This window comes from Eptesicus fuscus, chromosome 6 (assembly GCF_027574615.1).
Source record: "Eptesicus fuscus isolate TK198812 chromosome 6, DD_ASM_mEF_20220401, whole genome shotgun sequence".
NCBI lineage: Eukaryota > Metazoa > Chordata > Mammalia > Chiroptera > Vespertilionidae > Eptesicus > Eptesicus fuscus.
In genome coordinates, this window is record NC_072478.1 from 77,700,933 (window position 1) to 77,720,939 (window position 20,007).

General features: G+C 42.5%; 1 protein-coding gene across 2 annotated transcripts in view; it reads right to left on the reverse strand.

Moving 5' to 3' along the window:
- The window catches only part of FAM13B (family with sequence similarity 13 member B), a 68,821-nt gene that overhangs the window by 20,707 nt on the left and 28,107 nt on the right, over nt 1–20,007 (reverse strand). The window contains exons 7-13 of one of the 2 annotated variants that reach the window (XM_008141869.3): nt 14,334–14,494; nt 13,398–13,439; nt 12,465–12,617; nt 10,826–10,958; nt 7,181–7,245; nt 4,378–4,426; nt 3,826–3,970 (exon numbers count right to left, since the gene is read on the reverse strand). In XM_008141869.3, the coding sequence (XP_008140091.1) occupies nt 3,826–3,970; nt 4,378–4,426; nt 7,181–7,245; nt 10,826–10,958; nt 12,465–12,617; nt 13,398–13,439; nt 14,334–14,494 (748 nt within the window). The remainder of the gene's footprint in view (nt 1–3,825; nt 3,971–4,377; nt 4,427–7,180; nt 7,246–10,825; nt 10,959–12,464; nt 12,618–13,397; nt 13,440–14,333; nt 14,495–20,007) is intronic. The other variant, XM_028147930.2, reaches the window with a different exon arrangement.

Consider the following 20,007-nt stretch of genomic DNA (forward strand, 5'->3'; position numbering starts at 1 on the left):
AATAAAATGGAAAAAAATGGCAAAAAATACTAAAGTGAACACAGCACAGTCAGAACAAACCATACACATAACTAACACAAGCCAAAGATACCAAAAATATTTCCCTAAAACCAGTTAAACATTCCACTCAAAAACTTTATCCAAAGAAATTACTAACCAAACTTTAAAAACAAACACAAACATACATTTCCATTTCAGCAAGCAAGGCAAAAAAATCAAAGAGTACTGTTTATTAAAACTCAAACATAAAACTAAAGAAACGGAAGCTTTTTTGAAGCTTTTTTAGTATAATTGATTTGACACAAAATATATCTCCCTTTGATTGTTCTTTGATTGCTGTTTTCCATTCAAGAGTTAGCAGGAGAGAATCTGAAGGAAAAGTGTTATCCACTTCCATTAAAAGCCAAGACCTGTTGAACAGCTGCTACAAGTTCATACCAGTGGTAGACATGTGCTACCTGCTTGCTAACTGCATTCTGTTGACTATACTTGGAGCAATACAAAAAAGAAACACACACACAGGCAGAGGTGGACCTCTATCTGGAGTCACCCCACTTCTCAATTAAGAGTTACACTCAACAAGGTTTGTCTCTGATTCTAAGGTATCTAGGGTCTTAAGTAATTCCGCCTCTTCACAAAGACATTTAGAACTGGAGGCCCGGTGCACGAATTTGTGCACCAGTGGGATCCTTCGGCCTGGCCTGCGGGATCAGGCTGAAACCAGCTCTCTGACATCCCTCAAGGGGTCCTGGATTGTGAGAGGGTGAAGACCAGGCTGAGGGATCTCACTGGTGCATGATTGGGGCCAGGGAGGGACTCAGGGGAGGGCTCCAGGGCATGTCTGGCCCGTCTCACTCGGCCAGACCCCAGCAGCAAGCTAACCTACTGGTCGGAGCATCTGCGCCCTGGTGTCAATGCACATCATAGCGAGTGGCTGAGTGGCCTTAGCATATCATTAGCATATTACACTTTTTTAAAAAATATATATTTCTTTATTGATTTCAGAGAGGAAGGGAGGAGAGATAGATAGAAACATCAATGATGAAAGATAATCATTGATCGGCTGCCTCCTGCACGCCCCCTACTGGGGATCAAGCCCGCAACCCAGGCATGTGCCCTTGGCCAGAATCGAACCTGGGACCCTTCAGTCCGCAGGCCGATGCTCTATCCACTGAGCCAAGCTGGCTAGGGCAGCATATTACACTTTGATTGGTTGAACGGCCGACCGGCCAACTGGACACTTAGCATAGCCAACCAGACACTTAGCATATTAGGCTTTTATTATACAGGTAGTCCTCGGGTTATGTCAGACTCTACATATGTCGTTTCGTGGTTATGTCACCATCTCCCATTTATTAATTAAAAAAAAAAAAAAGTTCCATCATTTTGACTTATGTACGTATGTGCTTTATGTTTTTATTATTTATTTACCACAAGGTCAGGAATTGTTATCTTTCTTTTATATTTTTTTTACTGTTTCACTTCATTACTGCTGTGTATGTGCTCCATGTGAGTGACGTAGGTGCTTATGCAGGTGGGTTCCGACTTACAGTGAAAATCGCGTTACGTTGCGCCGTAGGAACTCGGACGTAACCCAAGGACCTACTGTATAGGATATCCTAACTTTACACAGGAAATCAATCTTTGTGTTGGTGGCAAAGTTGGAAGGAACAACATGGTGTGCTAATGGCCACTCTTCCAAGTACATATAGGGTTCATAAATGAGACGTTCACTCAGATATCTGAAAAATCACTGACTCCTATTCCTGGAAGTGCCAGAAGGAGAACTACATGGACTTGTCAAGGCTATTAAGCCAGGTGGATAACAGGGCACCTTGGGCACTGAAAATCGGGGATCGGTAGTCCATATGTTACCTCCCTTCCATAACACCAGCTGTTAAGGGGCGGATTCTGACATAGAAACAAAAGAAAGCCCAGCATTAGGTTTTCTTTGGGAAATCCCCAGGTAGCTGAAGCTAGACAATGTCCTATTTCTTCAGATGATGAAAAATAATTGCTCTTTTATGCTTAATACTTAAGATGAGGACCTTCAGCACTGGATTGTAAAGGGCTGCATTCTCCATGAGGAAGAAGCCTAAGTCCCGTGTCAGAATCCCAGCCTCATCTTTCAGAGACTCCTTTCCTACTGTGGCTTGTGGGATGCTCTATTGACCATCATTCCTTTTCAGTGACTATGCCAGGATAATTAACTAAGAGGGACATTTGATTTTCACTGCCGCCAGGATGCTAACATATCCCCTAACTCTGGGGAACATCTTCATAAATTCTAAACATCCTGAATAACCCAGAATATAGCAAATGAAAGACAACTTCCCTATTTGTGTATTAGTCTAAGTTAAGAAACATAATATGCCACTGGGGGGCATACAAAACATCTAAACAAAAAAATAGAGGGGGAGTGGGAGACAGCAGTAAAAGTTGGCACAGACAATGACGTGGCTTTACAAGTTGGCTATATCTTAAAAATAAATACATAAAAACACCCCAAATGTAATCAGGTGAGTTGACTTGAGGCGGCAAAAGGATTGGTATTGGCATTGCAATTCCTCTTGTTATTGCCACTGTATGTTATTAGCTAACTTGCCAAAGATGAGATAACCAAGGGATCTTCATCCAAGTGAACAAATATGTAACTTTAAGATTCTTGAGTTGTCTCACTGTCTCTTTAACAAGGAAGGTGTATGATCCATAAGGACTCCTGGATCCAAATTTGTTGCTTGCTAGCACTCCCCACCCCAACATTTTATTTGAAAGTTTACAAATATACAGTCAAGTCTGAAGAATTTTACAATGAACACCCATATCAATTACCTAGATTCCACCATTAACATTTGACTATACATGCTTTATAACATTTATCTACCCCATTAACCATCTTATTTTTTCATGAATGTCAAAGTAAAATGCAAATATTAGCATATATACCCATAAACATGGAAATCAATCACTGGAATTCGATATTTATTAGTTTTTGCTTTTCTTTTTGATAAAAATAACAAACTCATATATAATGAAATCCAAGTACCCAGGTGCCTTGTTTTTTAAATTTAAATTCAAACTTTTCTCCTTTATAAAAATTGCTAGGGCCCTAACTGGTTTGGATCCGCGGATAGAGCGTTGGCCTGCGGACTGAAAGGTCCCAGGTTCGATCCCGGTCAAGGGCATGTACCTTGGTTGCAGGTACATTCCCAGTTAGGGGGTGTGCAGGAGGCAGATGATCAATGATTCTCTCTCATTGATGTTTCTAACTCTCTATCCCTCTCCCTTCCTCTCTGTAGAAAATCAATAAAATATATATTTTTTAAAATTGCTAGGAGCTGGCTCCCAAACTTTATAACCAAACTTAATAGGAATATGTACAGTATTTGCACAGAAATGCCCCTGAAGATTTTTTTTTTTAAATGATCATAAAGAACAGGCAGCTATATATAGCCCCCCTCTTTAATATGGCGAGATCCCCAAGACCTCAAGATAGTGGACTTTTAAAGACTGGTCAATATTATGTAGTTTAACAATTAACAAAAGCCTATCCTGAGTGATTTTATATTTTTTACTCTGCTTTAACATTTATCTTCAAAGCTAATGAATGGATCAGATAAGATCGTATAGCTCATAAGAGATAGTTGCCCCATAATCTCATTAATGCATTTGAGTAATAACATTCACTCTTCTTATATGAAAAAGAGAACAGAAAATAAAAATCAATAAGATTGTCCAGAAAAAGCCCAGTAATCTCATAACTGCTTGGAAAACTTCATTTACAAAGAACGTTATCAGAAAAATAATTTGTGTGGGTAAAATTACCTTCCCATTTATCACCATCAGAAATATTCTTCAGATCTAAATGTGGAATTTGGACACATGCTGCTTCTCCTTGAACACCACTTGGATCTCCTGGCACTTCTGATTCAGTGTTGGCATTCAAATCACATATCTTGCTACAAGAGTCCTGTATTTTAAAATAAAGAATACATTTCACTTCTAGGAAGCTTTTCATACCCAGCTTACAGACTACCAGCATATATCCTGTGTATTATTCATTAGTTTACTGTGCCTATACAATAAGCTGCCCCACTCCCACCATCCACAGTATTTTCAAATATAAATTTGCAGTTTTATATGTCTTACTAGGAAACAATGTTTGGACCCCAAATTCAAGAAAGATTTTTAATAACTAAGTTTCTTGTAACCAAAAGTGGCATATTAAGTGCTACTTTAACTGTAAAACATTTGGTCAGAGTATATTTTAAATCCCCTTGAAATCTATACAACTCAAAAGTTAAAAGCCAGATATAATAATTGGTAGCTTAAGCCTAGCCAAATTTCTAAGAACCATAAAAGAGAAAGTATTCTTACCAGAATTAAGTGCGACAATTTATCACTGTCAAATGACAAATATTCTTTCCTAAAAATACAAATAAAGTTATTAGTCTTTTAAGAATAAATAGGTTACTATCATTGCATATTTCTTACCTAGATTCATCTCTTCCCCATAGAGTTAAAATTTACAATGTGACAGAAGAATGACAACTAGACACATTCCCATTCTTTGGAGCCCTATATCTGAAAATCACACACTACTGAAAAGATCCACAGAATCACTTCAGGTTAGAATAATTAAGTAACACTCACCACCTTCCCATACAACCACACACACCCCCAAAAATCTTTTTTAAACTTAAAAGAAAAACAAGCCTGGCCAGAGTGGCTTAGTTGGTTGAGCGTCATTTTGTGCACCAAAGGACTGCCGTTCAGGGCACATGCCTGGACTGTGGGTTTGATCCCCAGCTGGAGCACATGTGGAAAACAACCAACCAATCAATGTTTCTCTCTCTCTGCCTTCCTCTCTCTCTCAGCATGTCCTCTGGTGAGGATTAAAAAAAAAAAAAGAAAGAAAATCCAAAATAAATAGAAACCAAAAGAACTAAATGTATAATACAAAAGATTTTGTAAAATAAATATTAGTTTTAACCAAACAGCTCTGTATTCCCTCACTCTGAGATATATTTTTCTTTTAAAGATGATTTTTGAAAGGTATAAGCTATGTCCTATATCTTAAGTGAAAACTTCTAAACCTCTCCTTCCTAAAAATATCATAACATGTAAATAGGAAATTTTATTTCAATTCACTTAATTCCCCACAAAAACCACCCCTATTTAGAACAAGTGTAACAGCAAACTATCACAAATGATCTCTGCCTATATAACCAGACAACAGAGCATCTAGTATCGTACTAGGTTAAAAATATAGTTACTGAGGGAAAGTTCTTCTCTCCAAAGACACTGTGGCAATTTACAATGATATGCACAGGTGCTACTTCTACCCTGCCATAACAGGGTACGCACTCAGAAAACAGGTCTTGATCTAAATATCATCTCCTCATATACCTAATTACCTTATTCTTGCTGAACATGTAAACAACTAAATTCCCTAGCAAGCTCAAAGGCCTTCCTTTGTTTAGAGTGGGAACAAGTGGTAGGATACGCTAAATTCTACCCTAACAGACTAAATTCGAGAAACATGTGTGTTAAACATACAAAATGTAAAATCCACCTAACCAAGAAACTCTTTGGATCTAAAAACAAGTTTGCTAACCTATACACAAGTTGAAGAGGAAAGAGCTTTTTCCAAAAAGATTGAGTCCTCACTAAATGGATCCTTATTGTTCTACCAAATCCAGATGTCATCATTCTGGGGATGCCTGTCAATGCTGTTAATCTTATATCTTCAGCCCATAGCTCCAATACTCCCTGGGCTGGAAGAGGATCATTCCTGCCTCCTGAAAGGAAGCACAAGGAACTGCTGTAAGCAGGAAATCTGTGGACCTTCAGAGTATGGGGACACTCCAGAGACATGGCTCCAAAGAATTTACTTACCCTCAGAGAACAGGTTTCCTACTCACAATTAAAAGAGACAATGGCATTAACACAAGTTTATCCTTGCCAACAGGCTATCACCAAATTAATAATGCTATTTGGAATTTCTCAGTATTTACAATCTAGTCTGCAACTTTATTCCTGATTTGTTTTCAGAATATCAATTATCTTTCCTAAGAAAGTTACAGTACATTTCTTAGCATCATCTTAAAGAATCACAAAAAGGGTAACAAAATCCAAAACCTACGTGGTGACTTAAAACATTCTAGAAATCTTCTTTCTGTTCAAAGAGACTCTATTATTATGGAGACTACATATGGCTGAAATATTCACTGCCTCAAGGAATCCCCTTCCCATTACTGCTGGTAAACAAGGAGGGAAACAAGCACCAACTGCATGAGATGGCTATGCTGAGTGAATAAGTCAGATGAAAAAGACCCCCCAAAAATATAACTCAAACAACTAACAAGACAAGCTGAAACAATCTCATAGATAGATACAACAGAATGGTGGCTACCAGAGGGGAGAGCAAATTAGGTAAAGGGGGTCAAATATCGGTATACAGATATCGAATTATATAATATTGTACACCTGAATCGTATATATTAATGATGTTATCTCAATAAATTTATTTTATTTTATTTTTTTAAAAAGAGACAGTCCTGGGCCCTGGCTGGTTTGGCTCAGTGAATAGAGCGTCGGCCTGTGGACTGAAGGGTCCTGGGTTCGGTTCCCGTCAAGGGCACATGCACGGGTTGCGGGCTTGATCCCCAGTGGGGGATGTGCAAGAGGCAGCCAATCAATGACTCCCTGTCATCATTAATGTTTCTATCTCTCTCTCCCTCTCCCTTGCTCTCTGAAATCAATAAAAATATATAAAAAAATAAAAAGAGATAGTCCTGGGACACACCAAGGAGAAGAGGAACAAAAACATCCTAAACATATTTGTTGAAGCAAATATACTACAATCTTTCAGTTAGTCATGCATAGTTCCAAGACTATGATACACTGAAAGGTATATTCAGAGTATCAATAAATTCCTAATGTTCTACAAATCAACTGAGTTTTAAGTTTCTCTAATGTGGCTGTGTTCATTCCTCTGAATGTTTTCCAAGTTATAACTGTCTGAACCTACACCCCTTACCATTAAAATAAGAAGCTTGGTTCTTTAGAGTATCTAAAATATGTGCTACAAAAGAGTCATCTAAAAATTCCACCCACAAATTTAAGAACTCCAAATCTCAAAATTATTAATTAATTAGCAACAAGAGAAAATGCTTACCTCTCAAGACAGCCATCTTCACTATCACCATGGTCACCACATGGCTCTAACAGTATACCTATAGACTGATAAAAAGAACACCACCACTGTATTAATGGAGCTCCCGATTCTCATATATGAGAGGAAGTTTCCAATCTTAAGAGTAGAAGATCACAAGTTAGTCAAATGCCCCTCTTTAGCTCACTACCTTATTATGTAATAGGTACTACTACCACTATCACATTCCTTTTCCTTCCTTATAATTCCTCCAAAAAAGATGGTTTTGTGGTCCCACTTGCCAACTCTGCTTCTCCTGAGTCTCAAACATAGAAGTTGGCATTTGAAATACAATTGTGAATCTCAAAAACACATAAGAACATTCCTCCATTTCCTAATGGGCTTAGTGACACCATACCATTCCCATTACTCCCCATAATAAATGCCTACCAAGTCTAACACAAATGTCCTGTGCATTCCTACAAATTATATAAACTTCCTAGTGTTTTTTATCACCACCTCTGAAATCAACAAAAGGTTCAATTCACGTTTCTTAAGAAACTGACCCAATTTTGTTTAATATGAAAGACAGTCCATAATTATCTGAAAGAGCTATTAAAATACTTTTCCCTTTTCCAACTACTTATCTCTGTAAGGCTAAATTGTCTTCATACACTTCATACAAAAGAATTTATAGCAACAACCATGACACTCCTCAAAATAAAAAAATTTAAATAGCCGCTTTTTATTAAGAAAAAAAAGCAATTTTCTTATTTATGTTACCTTGAATGAGTGTATTATTGTTTTATTCGAGTTAAGAAACATTTTTATATTTCTGTTTTAATTTCTAATATAGTAAATACTGGTAAATATACCTATGTAATTAATAGCTTTATGGGATCCTCAATAACTTTTTGTTGTTGTTGTTAATCCTTACCAGAGGATATTTTTTCCATTGATAATTAAAGAATGGAAGAGGGGGGGGGACATCAATGTGAGAGAGACACATCAATTGGTTGCCTCCCACACACACCCCAACCTGGGGTGGGGATCGAGCCTGCAACCTAGGTACGTGCCCTTGACCGGGAATCAAGCCCTCGACCCTTCAGTCCTCAGGTCAACACTCTAACCACTGAACAAAATATTCCAGGGCAAGGATCCTCAATAACATCTATAATAATAAAAGCCTAAGCGACCATCGCAACCGAACCGATGACAAAACAGGCTGTGTGGGGCGACAAGGCTGGCAGGGGGGTTAGTGAGGGGTGACCAAATGACCGAACAGCAGGCTGTGTGGGGTGACCAGGCCCACGGGGGGGGAGGCAGTTGGGGGCAACCAGGCTAGCAGGGTGGGGGCAGTGAGGGGCGACCAGGCTGGCTGAGGGGGGGGCCCCCACAGCTGGGGGCGACCAGGCCAGCCGGGGGGCAGTTAGGGGCAACCAGGCTGGCAGGGGGTGGGGGGGAGGGCGGTTGGGGGTGACTAGGCCAGCAGGGCGGGCAGTTGGGGGCGATCAGGAAGGCAGGCAGGTGAGCAGTTAGGAGCCAGTGGTCCCGGATTGTGAGAGAAATGTCCAACTGCCGGTTTAGAACCGATCCCCAGGATCGGGCCTAAACCAGCAGTCAGACATCTCCCGAGGTGTCCTGGATTGGAGAGGGTGCAGGCTAGGCTGAGGGGACTCCCCCGGCCATACACGAATTTTGTGCACCGGGCTTCTAGTCTATATATATAAAACCCTAATTCTATCTAATAAAAGAGTAATATGCAAATTGACCATCACTCCAACACACAAGATGGCAGCCCCCATGAGGTCAAAGATGGCCACCCCCATGTGAACACAAGATGGTTGCCACAAGATGGCCAGTAGGGGAGGGCAGTTGTGGGTGATCAGGCCAGAAGGGGAGGGCAGTTGGGGGGAACCAGGCCTGCAGGGGAGGACAGTTGGGGGGAACCCAGGCCTACAGGGGAGGGCAGTTGGAGGTGACCAGGCCAGCAGGGGAGGGCAGTTGGGGGGGACAAGACCATCAGGGGAGGGTAGTTAGGGGTGACCAGGCTGGCAGGGGAGGGCAGTTGGGGGCAATCGGGCCGGCAGGGGAGCTGTTAGGCGTCAATCAGGCTGGCAGGGGAGTGGTTAGGGGGTGATCAGGCTGGCAGGCAGAAGCAGTTAGGGGCAATCAGGCAGGCAAGTGGTTGGAAGCCAGCAGGCCTGGATTGTGAGAGGGATGCCTGGGCAGTCAGACATCCCTTGAGAGGTCCCAGATTGGAGAGGGTGCAGGCTGGGCCGAGGGACACCCCCCCATGCACGAATTTTGTGCACTGGGCCTCTAGTATGTAAATAGACCAAATGGCGGAACAACCAAACAATCGGTTAGTATGACATGCACTGACCACCAGGGGGCATGTGCAGAACAAGGTGGGCGTTGGCAGCAGAAGGCAGAGCACAGAACATGGTGGGCGTCAGCCATGGCGGGATGGTAGAGCAGGTGAGCAGGGGCACCAGACCAAGGCAGGGCACCACGCCAGTCGCTGTCATCAGGGCAAGCCTCTGGTGGGGCAAGCCTACTGAAAATTCTTTGCTCCCGTGCATCACGGTCCCACCTGGTGCTCACACCTGCTGCCGGCGCTGGTCCTGATTGCCCCTCAGGGCTTCTCCACCTCCCCCTGCTCCTGAGGGGCAATCAGGGCCAGCAGCCGCCTCTCACACCTGCTGCCAGCGCCAGAGCCACTGCTCGCACCTACTGCTGGCACCGGCCCCACTCGCACCCACAGCCGGTGCCAGAGCCGCTGCTCACACACACTGCCGGCGCCCGGTGCCGGTCCTGATGGCTCAGCACCATCAGCAGATGCAAGCAGCGGCTGCCGGCCCCAATCGCCCTTGAGGGCTTCTCCACCTGCCCTTGTTCCTGAGGGGCAATCGGGGCCACCGAGAGGGGCCAGGCGGAGACACAGAGTATGGGCCAAGACCCACCCCTGTGCCCACTGCAGCCTTGTGGCCCACAGTTTCTTTCAAGGGGCACGAATTCATGCACTGGGCCCCTAGTCCATATATATAAAAGCCTAAGCAACCAGCCAGCTGGTAGCTATGACACACACTGACCACCAGGGGGGATACAACACAGGAGCAGAAACCACAGGCATGGAAACATGGAACAGACTGATGAATCTCAGAGGGAAGGGAGAAGCAGGGAGGATAGGAAGAGATTAACCAAAGATCTTAAATGCATACTAGAGGCCAGTGGGGTCCCTTGGCCTGGCCTGAGCCCTCTCCCAATCCGGGACCCCTTGGGGAATGTTGGAGAGCTGGTTTTGGCCCCACCAGTACACTAATCCATGCACCGGGCCTCTAGTTTAAGAATATAAAGAGGTCCTGAGATCCAAAGTGTGAGAAGCACTGATCTAGAAATAGACTTCAGCAACCTTGATCGGGCCCTGACAAGACATTAAGGGTGAGTTAATTAAATTTTTGACCAAATATAGCAGGCTAATTTTTAAGCTGATAATTTTGTATGGCCCTCAAATGATGTTATAAATATCCAAATGGCCCTTGGCAGAAAAAAGATTCCCTACCCCTGCTCTAGATGGCTTCTACTATCAAAGGAATACATGAAACAATCAGAATTGTATGTTTACCACACCTAACAGATTTTTTTTTAAGTCTTTGCATTTCTTACCTGGTTATTTTCTTCATCATCAAATACAAAATCTTGCTGCATAACTTCATTGTCTAAATTAGTGCTGGCCACAGGTTCTGAGCAGTCTCTGCTTCTTTCACTGGCATTAATAATATCATCAGCAATATCAACCCTAGAAATGAAGATTAAAAAATCAGATCAGGTCAAATGTTGAATATGTAATGCCTTTAAAATAAACAATGATTTGAAACTTTTACTTATTAAAGAAAATACGCCCTTTCCATAAAAATCCACTCTCTCTTTATCCGGCCAAATTTCATTAAATGCACTAAGTTTATTTTTGTCTCTCCATGGGATGTTGTAAGGAATCTACCTTGTTTGTGATCCCTTTTGAAAAAATGAATGGTGCCCTTGCCGGTGTGGCTCATTTGGTAAGAGCGTTGTTTCATGCACCAAAAGGTCACAGATTCAATTCCTGGTCAATGAACACATGCACCAGGAGTGATATCAATCTCCTGTCTCTGTAACCTATCTGTCTAGATCTCTGCTTGTTTCTCCTGGTGTGACCCTGTTGCACAGAGGTCTAACTTTTTAAAAGTATTTTTCATGTAACATAGTCTGTAAAGGTAAGCTAATTACTTTATCTGATGTTCTGGGAGGAAAACCTGGCTGTGTTGAACTTAATAAACAATTTCAGAGATTTTCTATGTACATACGTATATATAATACTAGAGGCCTGGTGCACAATTTTCGTGCACAGTCCCTAGGCCTGGCTGGCGATCAAAGCATAAGCATCTGGCGTGGAAGGGCAGGTCCCAGCTGACCTCTGGGCCCTGGGCAGCACCTGGGCCCCCAAGCACCTCCCTCCTCCTAAGTCACGGCGCCCAAGTCCCCACACGAAGATTCGGTGAGCGTGGCCAGATGCCGCGGGCCAGTGTGCAGTGTGGGCCTCTGGGCCGCCCAGCGGCACCGCACAGAAGCCGGGAGGGCAGTGCGCTCTCTCCCACCTGGCCTCGCAGACCGGCTACTGCGCGAACCCACGGGAGGCAGCTGCGGCCCAGCTCACCCAAAAGAGGCCACGCGGGTGCAGGGCACCTGAGCACGGAGGCTTCCCCAGTGCGCAAGGCCTGGTATCCAGAGGAGGGTAGCAGGTGGACTGAGAGCGAGCTCAGCAGACACCCCGCATTCTCACCACACCTCCGTCCCCGTCACCCCACCTCCAGGTAGCTGGTGAGAGGTCGCAGCCCCCTGCCCAGGCACTGCAGGAGGTTGGTCACTGCCACTCACCCCCAGTTCCCTGTCCCAGCCTGGGGCCCAGCCCCATCAGGCAATCAGGGCCTGCCGGCCTGGGGGAGGGACTGGAAGTCGCCCAGCAGGCCCCATCCGGCAATCAGGGCCTGCAGGCCAGGGGAAGCTCCTGCTTTAAGCGTCTGCTCCCTAGTGGTCAGGGCATGTCATAGCAACCGGTCATCCTGTCGTAACAGTCGCTTAGGCTTTTATATGTACTAGTATAAATTAGTATAGATAATTTACATACAAGGACATACAAAGACACTTTTCACACAAACTTCCAGAAATCTCTAAGATGAGACCCCATTATTTAAATAAAGTTTTTTAAAGATAACAAAACAACTTTATAACTCATAATAGCAGTAAAATGTTTTTAAAAATTTCTTACTGGTTATTAGATCCTTCCCCATCACAATTAATACTTCCTGCTTCATTATTACACACCAGACTTTGCTGTTGTAAATTAAGATCATGATCTATGCTGCTCTGCAGATCAAAAAGGTGCTGTTCCACAGCTGTTCTAATTGTTCTGTCTAAAATGCTACAAAACAGAACACATTTTAGTGAGACGAAGTCATCCTAACTACATATTTCACCACATAAACATAAATGTTAATGTGACCAGTAAAACAAATTATTATGAATTTTAAATGAGTAAGCAAGAATGTAAAAAGAAATACATAGAAGGAATACACAACATAGGCTCAAATTTTAAAATAAAATTTGCCCAAATAGATATTATACAAATCAATCTTAATGTCACTATTACTACTGAGGAGGGAAGGACCAGTGTCAATAATTCATCCTCACTACTATACAGTCACTTAAATAGACTTTTCAAAGCTATGTTTACAAAGCAAAATAATTTACCATGCTCAGTTAAATAAAAGAAAGAAAATGCAAGGGTTTTGCTCCTATTTTTTACGTGAAGTCTATTTCTTTTTTTTTCTTTTCTTTTTATTTTAAACACTGATTTGTTGTTCCACTTATTTATGCAATCATTGGCTGATTCTTATATGTTCCCTGACTGGGGATTGAACCTGCAACCTTGGCGTATCGGATGATGCTCTAACCAACTGAGCTTACCTGGCTAGGGCCAAAGTCTACTTCCTCAAGAAAATAATGAAAAAGCTCTAACAGTTTTCAATCTTAGTGCCTTCTTCGTTTGTTTCGACTACAGTACATAAACTACTAACTAGTTTCACTGTGCTATGTACAATCCTTCCTCTAAAGGAAGCACAATAAATACATGATTTTCATTTCTATTATTCAGCAATTTTTTTTAACTTCTGAATTGTCTTCTATAAGTATAACTACTTACTCTGCAGAGGCTGGTAAGATGCTGGTGGGAGATATATGGGCACTGTAATCAAAGAAAGAAATTAGCTATAAAACTTTAAAATACTAAATGACTTCAAAATATGCTGAAAACTGCCACATTTGTACTACATTGACACAACCAGAAGAGCATGCAGTTAGTTTTATGTTAATCTCTAGCAGAGTATGATACTAATTTTCTAAAGAAATTACCTTTTCACACAAAAAGACCCTTAAAAACATTCTCCCTCCTGGGGGGCGGAGGGGATGGAGGTGGGGAGGGGGTGCCAGCTATTTCATCTGATACTCACTTGGAGAAACACGGACTTATTCCAAATCTTGAGGAAAAATTGACTACTGGCCCAATATAAGTACCCATGTAGGATAGTGTAATGGTCTCAATACTGGCCCTATACACCTTGCCAGAAGTAACAGTATTTGCTATTACTCAGAGGATGTTCTCAAGCAACAATCAGGAAAGGCAAAACCTAGCCGTTTTTCGCTAAGTGGTTAGAGTGTCGGCTCTCGGACTGAAGGGTTCTAGGTTTGATGCCGGTCAAGGGCATATACCTTGGTTGCAGGCTCGATCCCCGGCTCCAGTTGGGGCATGTGCAGGAGGCAACCAATGGATATCTTTCTCATATCGATGTTTCTCTCTCTCTCTCTCCTCTCCCTCTCCCTTCCAATCGCTCTAAAAAAAAAAAAAAAAAATCAATGGAAAAAAAATCCTCAGGTGAGGATTAACAAAAATAAATAAATCTGTGTTTTTAAAAAGAAATATATGTAAGAGGTTGCATTTTAAAAGAAAGGTATCTATGTTGTAACTGAAATTTTCTTAGCAAGATTACTTTAAGTTTTTCTTGTTTGATTTAGTAGTTGAGTGAATCTACATCTAGAATAAAATGCTCAAAAGCTAAATTTCTTTCAACTGAAATACTACCTTGTTGATGCTGTAACACTATTTGCTTCCAGGATGTTTTCAGTCATCCTTAATTGTACCACCTCTGGCATGTCATTTGATTTTTCTGCTCCCTCTTCTGGAAGTTCTTCTATATGTTCCAGCTTTTCATCTTCCTCTTCTTCCTCAGAAAGTTCATTAACCTATATAAAAGGAAACAGAATTAAAATTTCATGAAACTAGAAAAGAATAAAAAAGAAAATAAAAATTCATGAAACTGTTAATTAACATTACCTAAGATGTACTATTCTAAGAAAATTTTAAACACAATTCATTTTTTACTTCATTTCCTAGGGCCAAAAATCAATGGGAAAATATCCTTGGGTAGGGGTTCACAAAAAAAAAAAAAAAAAGAGCTGAAAGAAATAAATAAAAAGAGACTTAATAAAAAGGGATTGATTATATTAGTTTGGGTAAGAGTAAACATTAAAAACTTAAATAAAAATGCTTTCTCTCACCCCACACTTATCTTTAAAAGTTCTTCTGATTCTCTCCTTGTCAATTTGACCTTCCACTAATCAACAGTCTATTCTGTTCATAAGTTATTCTGAATCTGCCCTATATATATGCAGCTACTTCAATTCCACTTAAGGAAAATCCTCGTCCATACTTCCATCTCTTCTTTCTTTGACTGCTATAATTCCCCTCTCTAGGGTCTTATGAAATGCCTGCTCTCCACACTCCAGCTTGTGGAGAATGCTGCTACCTGCCTTCTCAAATGTATACAGAAACATAATTATCACCTACATCTTCAAACCATTCTACTGGATTCACATTCATTTAAGGACCCCATGTCTACTGACTCTGGGCCATTTTTCAAACACATCCTATTCATCATATCCAGACCTCTCTCTCATACTATTACTAAAAGTACTACATTAAAAAGACTCTAACAGCCAACTAGTTGCATTAATAGGATGAAACTCCAAAAGAAGAGAGCACTAGACAAACTTGCTTCTTCCAAATATCAAAACCAGGAGGAAGCCGAAACCGGTTTGGCTCAGTGGATAGAGCGTCGGTCTGCGGACTGAAAGGTCCCAGGTTCAATTCCGGTCAAGGGCATGTACATTGGTTGCGGGCACATCCCCAGTGGGGGGTGTGCAGGAGGCAGCTGGTCGATGTATCTCTCTCATCGATGTTTCTAGCTCTCTATCCCTTTCCCTTTCTCTCTGTGAAAAATCAATAAAATATATTAAAACAAACAAACAAAAACAAAAAACCAGGAGGAAAACAGAAGCACTGCCAGGACGTATCAGGTCTGCCCACATCCTATCTAATAAAAGAGTAATATGCAAATTGACTGTCACTCCAACACACAAGATGGCTGCCCCCATATGGACATAGGATGGCCTGCAGGGGAGGGCAGTTGGGGGGGAACCAGCCCTGCAGGGGAAGGCAGTTGGGGGGAACCAGGCCTGCAAGGGGGGCAGTTGTGGGCAATGAGGCCAGCAGGGGGGGCAGTTGGGAGGGCCAGGCCTGCAAGGGAGGGCAGTTGGGGGCGATCAAGCCTGCAAGGGAGGGCAGTTAGGGGTGACCAGGCCGGCAGAGGAGAGAAGTTGGGGACAACCGGGCCTTTAGGGAAGGACAGTTGGGGGGGACCCAGGCCTGCAGGGGAGAGCAGTTGAGGGGGACCAGGCCTGTATTGGAGGGCAGTTGGGGGGGACCAGGTCTGCAGGAAAGGGAAGTTGGGGGTGACCAGGCCTGTAGGGGAGTGAAGTTGGGGGTGACCGGGCCTGCAGGGAAGGGCAGTTGGGGGGGGGACCCAGGTCTGCAGGGGAGAGCAGGTGGGGGGGACCAGGCCTGCAGGAGAGGGCAGTTAGGGGTGACCAGGCCTGCAGGGGAGGGCAGTTGGGGGGGGGACCAGACCAGCAGGGGAAAGCAGTTAGGGGCAATGAGGCTGGCAGGGGAGGGCAGTTAGGGGTGCCTGGGTCGGCAGGGGAGGGCAGTTGGGGGGAACCAGGCCAGCAGGGGAGGGCAGTTAGGGGCAATCGGGCTGGCAGGGGAGCAGTTAGGCATCAATCAGGCTGGCAGAGGAGTGGTTAGGGGGTGAACAGGCTTGTAGGCAGAAGCGGTTAGGGACAATCAGGAAGGCAGACAAGCGAGCAGTTGGGAGCCAGCAGTCCTGGATTGTGAGAGGGATGTTCGACTTCCCTTGAGGGGTCCCAGATTGGAGAGGGTGCAGGCTGGGCTGAGGGACACACACACCCATGCACAAATTTCGTGCACCGGGCCTCTAGTTTTTAAATATGTGGATAAGAAATTAGCAGCATTTAAGTTAGACCAACTTAAAAATACAACCAAATTGGTTTGAGTTTTGGTAGATTTTACTTTCACTCAATACCTTATCAATGCAAACTCACAAGTCAAATTGAAATTATAAAATCTGCTTTAAAGAAAAGAAACTTTCAAAAATCAGAAACTTTCAAAAACTTTCAAATACTCGCAATCCACATATAAGTCAGAAATATAATAAAAATAGGTAAGAAAATATTTTCTGGTAATTAGCAATACAAACCCAGATAATTAAATATACACATAGTACTGTCTCTCAGGACTTACATCACTATTCTGTTTATTGAGCAATCTGTTCAATACACTAACAACCTCTTTTTTATCCTCACCCGAGAATATGTTTATTGATTTTAGAGAGAAAGAGAAACATCTATGTGAGAGAGAAACATCTATCAGTTACCTCTTATACACACCTCAACCAGGGATCGAACCTGCAACCTAGGAATGTGGCCTGACTGGGAGTCGAACCCACAACATTTTGGTGTATGGAACAATGCTCCAACCAACTGAGGCACCTGGCCAGGGGCTAACATCCTCTTTTCTAGCCATAGGCAAATCTGCAGAATTCAACATTATCTCCTGATGTTAACCACAATTTTAAATAATATAAGGAACAAGTTATTTTATGTACCTTTTTCTAGTGCTTACAAAAATACTGCCCTGGTCAGTGTTGCCCAGTAGGTTGGGCATCGTCCCATGCACCAAAGATAGCTGGTTCGATTCCCTGTCAGGGCACAGCCCAGGGTTACAGACTCAATCCCAGTAGGGGGCATGCAGGAGGCAGCTGATCCATGTTTCACTCTCATATCAAAGTTTCTCTCTTTCTTTCTTTCTTTCTTTCTTTCTTTCTTTCTTTCTTTCTTTCTCTCTCTCTGTCTCTCTCTCTCTGTCTCTCTCTCTCTCTCTCCCCCACCACACCCACACACACACTCTCTCTAAAAAAAGAAAGAAAAAAAAAAAGAAAGAAAAAAATCACCCTAGCTGGTTTGGCTCAGTGGATAGAGTTGGCCTGGGGACTGAGAGGGCCTGGATTTGATTTCAACCAAGGGCACATGCCCAGGTTGCAGGCTCAATCCCCAGTAGGGGGCATGCAGGAGGCAGCCAATCAATTATTCTCTCTCACCACTGATGTTTCTATCTCTTTCCTCTCTCCCTTCCTCTCTGAAATCAATAAAAATATATTTTAAAACTTTTTAAATCAATAAATATATTTTAAAAATACAAAAATACTAATGCAATACATGTGAAATAGATATATTTCAGTATACATTAGGAAACTGCAGAAAAGAAATATCAGAGAACTACCCTATATAATAAAAGCCTAAAAAAAAAGCCTAATATGCTAAGTGTCCGGTCGTCCGTTCAACCAATCAAAGTGTAATATGCTAATGATATGCTAAGGCTGCTCAACCGCTCGCTATGACATGCACTGACCACCAGGGGACAGACACTCTGACTGGAAGGTTAGCTTACTATGGGGTCCAGCCAATCGGGACTGAGCGAGACAGGCCGGACACACCCTGGAGCCCTCCCACGGTCCCTCCCCGGCTGGCCAACCTCCCACGTCCCTCCTCAACCCCAATCATGCACCGGTGGGGTCACTTGGCCTGGCCTACACCGTCTCACAATCTGGGCTGAGGGACCCCCCCACCCCGAATGCATGAATTTCGTGCACTGGGTCTCTAGTCTATATATATATAAGCCTAAGCAACCATTACGATCGAACAACCAAAATGACCAATCAACCAGTTGCTATGACATGCACTGACCACCAGGGAGCAGATGCTCAACACAGGAGCTGCCCTCTGGTGCTCAGTGCACTCCCACAGCCAACCTCCCGTGACCCTTCCCCCGCCCCCCGGGCGGCCCCGATAGGCCTCAATTGCCGGCCAGGCCAAGGGACCCCACCTGTGTACGAATTCATGCACCAGGCCTCTAGTACCATAATATAAAGCATCATCAAGGATACCCTGAAGACTTCATAGTCAAGATAAACATTAGGTCAAATTGGCATCATCAGTTTTTGATTGATTGATTGATTGATTGATTTGAGAGAGAGGGAGAGAGAAACATCAATTTTTTCCACATATTTATGCATTCATTTGTTCATTCTCATATATCCCTAACTGGGGATCAAACCCGCAACCTTGGCATATGGGGACCACATTCTAATTAACTGAACTATCCAGCCATCACATCACATCGATGTTTATCTCTCTCCCTTCCTCTCTCTCTAACATTCAATAAAAATATTCACCCTGGCTGGTGTTGCTCAACAGTTAGAGCATAGGCCATGCACTGAAGGGTCACAGGTTCCACTACCTGGGTTGCAGATTTGATCCCTGTCTTGGTTAGGGCATGTGAGAGGGGCAACCAATTGATATGTCTGTCTGTCTCTCTCTCTCTCCCCGTCCTTACCTCCCTTTTACTCTCTCTCTGAAAATCAATGCAAAAAACATTCTTGGGTGAGTTTTAACAAAAAATAATAATAATAATTTTTTAAAAAATTTTAAAGAGTCTTGGTTCTTTAAAAAAAAAATGCTTACATGAAGAAAACATGAAAAACTAAGGAAAATATGAACCCCAAATATTAAAAAAACTTATCCACAAAAGCTCACAAAAGTATAGGAACTCTTTTAAACAAAAGCTGGGCTACCCAGAAAATAAAATTCCTAATTCACAAGAAAATGGGAGACATCTGTAATACTGTTACTGTTAACAATAAAATAAAATTTAAAAGTTAAATAAAAACAAAACAAACCTCTTCATTCATATAATCAGAGCCAAGACCTATAAAAATTAATGAAAATCTGTATGATAAACTACCTTTCAAGAGATGCTGCTTGCACTAGCTAGTTTGGCTGAGTGGATAGAGTGTCAGCCTGCAGACTGAAGGGTCCCAGGTTCGATTCCAATCAAGGGCAATGCCCGAGTTGTGGGCTTGATCCCCAGTAAGGGATATACAAGAGGCAGCTGATCAATGATTCTCTCTCATCATTGATGTTTCTATTTCTCTCTCCCTCTCCCTTCCTCTCTGAAATCAATAAAAATGTTTTGTTTTGTTTTTTTAAATAGATGCTGTTTTATAATCTAAGAGCAAATAAAACAACCCAAATGTCCATCATGGGTGGGAGGTTATCAATCAAAGACCTTGTATGCATAGACACATAACCCATGGACACAGACAATAGGGTAGTGAAGAACTGGGGCGGGGGCCAGGGGCTGGCTGGAGGGGGTCAATGGGGGAAACAGGGGGACATAGGTAATACTTTCAACAATAAGGAATTATTTTTTTAAAAAATAATGATCCTCCCTAATTGCAAAAAATAAAAATAATAAATAAATAAAAAATAATGATCCTATA